Genomic DNA, 5049 nt, shown 5'->3' with positions numbered 1-5049 from the left:
GATCATTCACCATGTGGGCAAATACTTGGGTATATTCAGAACCACAATCTTTACATGGTTCCAGAGGGACTCCTCGGCAGATTTTGCTGACTACTCACTACACAGTTAACCATGTATAGACGTTATTTATCTTACAAAGCTTACCCCCAGCAAAACAGATACAAAAATGAGGTAAATACTATGGGCAAGATTATGGTTCTTGGAAAGGCTAAGTCAACTATATTTTTGGTAAGCTTTCCCTTCTAAGCCCACTTCTAAAAGCTGACAACATTAAGTGCCGAAGGCCACAAAACTTCACAAGTCTGTGTTGTCATCCCGTGAAACATAGCATTCTGCAGCACTGAGAAATCTGTAACCTTTCCCAACAGACAGCTCTAAAACCGAGGCTGTCTTTGCCGTAGCAGACAAGGTTCTGACTCTCTCCCCTCTCAGATGTGATCTCTGCTCTGAGAACAGTTGTTTTGGTCTACATTACTCATGGAATAACACTTTAGACATTCTTCCAATAGCCAGGGAGGCTATGACAGACAGGTATTTCCTCTGCCTTCTAAGCCACAATAATAAACTAGTATTAGTGCTGTACAAGAATGCATTATTTCCCTCTCTAAGAACTCTATGCTACAGTTCTCTGAGACAACCAATGGAAAAGAAGACCAGTTCTGATTAACCAAGAGTATATTTATCTGATTTTTCCTCCTACTCCTCTCTGTTCAAATCATCATACGTAGGCACTTAAAACTGAAAAAATATAGCACTCTTCTGCTGTTAAACATTTAATGAAGACTCCAGTAGAAGTTCCTTTCTTCTGATATGAGTGCCACTGAATATACTGCTAAGCTTGAAACAGAAGCTAAATGGTTTGGTGGGAATCGTTTTTTGGGGGAAGTCAATGTTTTCTCATCAGTTTGTCATTCTCCATTGCCCCGAAAATAAGACCTAGCTGGACCATCAGCTCTAATACATCTTTTGGAGCAAAAATTAATATAAGACCCGGTCTTATTTTACTATAATATAAGACCGGGTATAATATAATATAATATAATATAATATAATATAATATAATATAATATAATACCGGGTCTTATATTAATTTTGCTCCAAAAGATGCATTAGAGCTGATGGTCCAGCTAGGTCTTATTTTAGGGGAAACACGGTTGCTGTGGTTCAAGTTCTCACAAGGTTGAAAATTTTGCTAGGACCTTCTCCATTTCGGCATATTGTTCTTTAAGCCTCTTCATAGCTGTTCTGCGCTCTTCATCCATTTCAGCCTGTTTGTTGTGTTATTCTTTCATGAAACCCTCCCACTGGATGATACACTGCTTTTCATTAGCTAGTAAACGGTCATTATAAATCTTTTTCCGTTCCTTCTCCTGCTCTTGAAGTCTACAGACTGAGTCAGTAGCTGCTTGCCATCTGTGGAGAACTTGGTTTAAATTGTCTTGCATTGTTTCTCTACATTTGGGAAGAGTGTGTTCATTTCTTTCATGGATCATGTTCTTCAAATTTTCAAGAACTCGCAATTCTCAAAGGCCACGTTTTTCTTCTAATTCTTTCACAAAATAACAGGTTTCGCCTTGAATAACTGGTCTGTGATATAAAAGCCGTGACTGAATTCCTCCAAGGCCCTTGATAATGAGGTGTGCTGGCGAGCACACAGTCCCTAGCACATCCCTCCTCTTGTCGCTGCTGCCCACGGTGGCCTCGCCACCCACAGTGGTCTCCATCCCTCCGCCATTCATCCCAACCAGCTCTGTCCCAATCCACTTGTAATAGTTAAAGCAAAAAACTTCCTCCCTTTTCCCTTTGATATAGTCTGGATTTGTCCATTTATTCTTAAATTCATGGAGAACAACGGTGGCCATCATCTCGGGGCACACAGACAAAGAAAACACGAGAGACTGGGAAAGGCGACAATCTGACTGAACGGGCTTGACCCTCTCTCCTTGCTAGGCCCCTGCTGGCAGGATTCAGCCAGTAGAATGGGCAGGGCCAGTGTCCAGCGGGCAGCCTGCTTCTAGCAACTCTGGGGAAGAATTGCAGCTTTGAGCAGAACTCGTTAATCCACACAGTTGAGGAGGGGAGAAGCCCTCTGTGTCTTTTCTCATGTGGAACATAGAGAGGTCACCTTCTCCCCTTCGCCTCCAAAAGGTGGCTTTTTAGTGTGGCCAATAGAGTGTGAAAGATGCTCTAGAGGACCATCGTGAAGGAAAATGAAAACCAAAGCAATGAGGAACCATAGGAATGGGGGCAAAATTCAGAACACTGACAATACGATTTATGGAGACACAATGTGCTATAAGCATTTGTTTATAGTACTTACTTGAATTATTAATGGACGTAGAATTGGGCCCCAAATTATCATTTTTGCAAGTCATGGCTACTGAAAAAGTAACAAGAGCAATTTGAAATGTATGTACAAAGATGCTAATTGAATCAGAGTTTGTAAGAGCAGGCATTTCAAAATGGATGGATGAAATAACGATACTAGGCCACGGCTGTTATGATATTTTAAGGGTAAAAAGGGAATTGCAGAGCAACAACCTAATAGGGTTCTGATTTTGCATATAAAATGATGAAATTGTGACCCAAAAAACCCTTACCCAAGTTTGTCTAACCTTGGCTAGTTAGCCATTTTGAAACCAAGTAGCATCAGTGAATTAATGGCAGGAAATGGTTTAATATGTTAATGTCTTTCAGTCACATCTGTGTTTTATATGGCAATTTTAAACTCAAAGGGCCATGAATGAAGGGAGGTTTTTCCATCCATGGAAAGTCACGGGCTGGTACAGACTAGCAAAGGAGAGATTTTTGGCCAGAGCAGTTTCTGAGGGTCCCTCGCATGACATAGGTACTCAAACTTGAGATGTTGCATGAATTATGCTTAACAGGGAAAAAATGAGCTGTGTTTATTTATTTGTTTTTAAAGCATACTCTCGTTCTTTACTTGAAAGGGAAATAAATGGGCACCCTGGCATGATGATGGATTGATCTCAATGGCCTCCATCCACCACCCACTTGTTACTCACATTAATCTATTTCTTATTGATTAGAATTTGTGTTTCCTTAAGGTTAAGAAATTGTTATAGTCTGTATATAGAGGGTAGGATTACTGTTCAGTCAAGTAGCCAACTACATATGACCAACTGAGTTACGACCTCTGGGCTTTGGCTGCATAGAGGTTAAGGTGTCCATTTCCTGTGTGGCGGGAGTAATGTGCACTGACCCTTTGCAACGAGGCTGGGAACTGAAAGGGAGGGCGTCCTGACTATATGTGTGAAGCGGCACCACTTCCTTAGGGCTGGATGGTGTGCAGAGGGGTGGAGACTGCTCTAGGGATGGTTGTATGTAAAATCTGTAACTTATAAGCCCACCAGGAGCTCTGCTTTGTGTGTTCTGTGTTTATTTGCATTGTTTTCTCTTCTGCTTGAAAATCCTAGCCTATCGCAGCTCTTCAAGGGGACTAAATAGAAGTAGGCTTTGTTCAGGCTTGTTCACACTTCTGGGGACAAGAATGGTGGTGACAGTGGTTGTCATGGGGACAGGGAAACTCAGAGGAATCCAAATGAAAGCCCTCCAGACTTAGAAATTCCCTCCCAGGACAAAAACAACAACAACAACAAAAACCAAACTCAGAGGTTCTTTAAAAATCTCTAAATTTATTTACATTTTTTTCTATTTTTTAAAAATTGTTTGAATACAGGAAATGGGATCCTTGTGGTGACCTTGGGTGATTTTATTGTAGCTAGGGAGTGAAATATCCTAGTGCATTTCTATAGTGCGGAACTCAGTAACCATCTCTCAGTTCCTCCTGACTGGGCATGCTTATAAAAGTAGAAATGCTTTTTATTTATACAGACTAAATGGAAAGCCACTTCAACTTTTTGAAAATGATAAATCCTCTCTCTACAATATGACCAGATAAACTGTTTTTCATTTGGGTCTTGGGTTTTCTTTCTTTTCTTAGACAATATTTATTTCTTATCTTTTGTCAGGATTTTTTTTTTTCTGTCTTCTAGGGAAGGGGCATAATTTAAAATTTTATTTTATCCGGGCAAGACACAAAAATAAGTGCAAGCAGACATGGCACATTTGTTGTGTTTAAATGGATCTTTGAGGTTACTTTCCTGTTTTCACGTTATTCCAGGTCCTTTGGGAATTTTTAATTAGACGTCCTGGTTCTCCTGTCAGCTTTGGTGTCTGCATCTCACATGGGAGATGTGACCCCCATGTACACAGTGACTCAGTACAGTGACCCCCGTGCCTCTTGGTGTAGCCCCAGCTGTTAGGACGTTACTGCCACCCCTAAGATTGAGCCACAGGCCCTGGCTCAACCCAGTGTCAGGCAGAGGGGCTTTAAAGGAGATTTCAATTCTCCTGCCAGGCTCAGTGACACTTAGAGCTGCTTAGCTGACTCTGTAGCTTCGTGTTAGTAATTGGGCTTCTGGCATGCCTAAGTCCTGAACTTATATCACAATTTGTATTTCTTAAAAAATCTATTTCTTTTCCCAAACTGAAAACTCTAGCTTAATAATGGCTCTGGTGCCTCCAGCCTTCCAGATCTGTCATTCTTAATTCTTTTTCAGTCATGGACTCCTCTGAGATTCTGATAGAAGTTGTGCTGTGTCCCTTGAAAACGCATGTATTCTCAGACACACACACACACACACACACACACACACACACACGCACGCACGCACGCACACATTTCAGGTACAGTTTTAGACTTTCTATGAACCCTAAGGCCCACCAAGGAACAGGACCCAAAATATTGCAGGCTTGAATGTTCTCTGAAGCACACCCAAGCAGAAATCAGCCTGGAGAAGGCAGCACCCTAAAACACAGGCCATCGATCCACTCTTACCCTTTGGGGCACCACGATCTTGTCAGCAGTAGAGAGAATCCATTTAATACAGATATTTGTCTAAAGCAATATCCAGAGACTGTCTTTGACTTACAGCTTTCCGAGACCATGAAATCACTTGCTGAGCATGAGTGAGCATTAGACAAAGAGAACAGTCGGGAGTTTACTATACTGATAAGACCATAATT

The 5049-nt window shown here is 41.4% G+C and overlaps 1 protein-coding gene across 1 annotated transcript; it reads right to left on the bottom strand.

The window, feature by feature from the left end:
* Nucleotides 1-1330: 1330 nt before the first annotated feature.
* Nucleotides 1331-1739, bottom strand: LOC109444720 (biogenesis of lysosome-related organelles complex 1 subunit 5-like). The gene is made up of 2 exons (XM_019726302.3): nt 1535-1739; nt 1331-1413 (listed from the first exon to the last, which is right to left on the bottom strand). Exons 1-2 carry the CDS (start codon nt 1737-1739, stop codon nt 1331-1333), a joined length of 288 nt encoding a protein of 95 aa, XP_019581861.3.
* Between the last annotated feature and the right edge of the window lie 3310 nt (nt 1740-5049).

The sequence above is a fragment of the Rhinolophus sinicus genome, chromosome 7, assembly GCF_057876585.1.
Source record: "Rhinolophus sinicus isolate RSI-liver-muscle chromosome 7, RSI-T2T, whole genome shotgun sequence".
Lineage (NCBI taxonomy): Eukaryota > Metazoa > Chordata > Mammalia > Chiroptera > Rhinolophidae > Rhinolophus > Rhinolophus sinicus.
Note: the sequence above shows the minus strand (reverse complement) of the source record. Positions and strands in the feature narration are given on the sequence as shown.

Bases quoted from the DNA above. Each gene is read 5' to 3' on its own strand.
- LOC109444720 (XM_019726302.3), bottom strand. From the start codon at position 1,739: ATGAATGGCGGAGGGATGGAGACCACTGTGGGTGGCGAGGCCACCGTG. The intron at 1,414-1,534 runs GTGGCCTTTGAG...AGTTCTCCACAG, and splicing joins GAAAGAATTAGAAGAAAAAC to ATGGCAAGCAGCTACTGACT.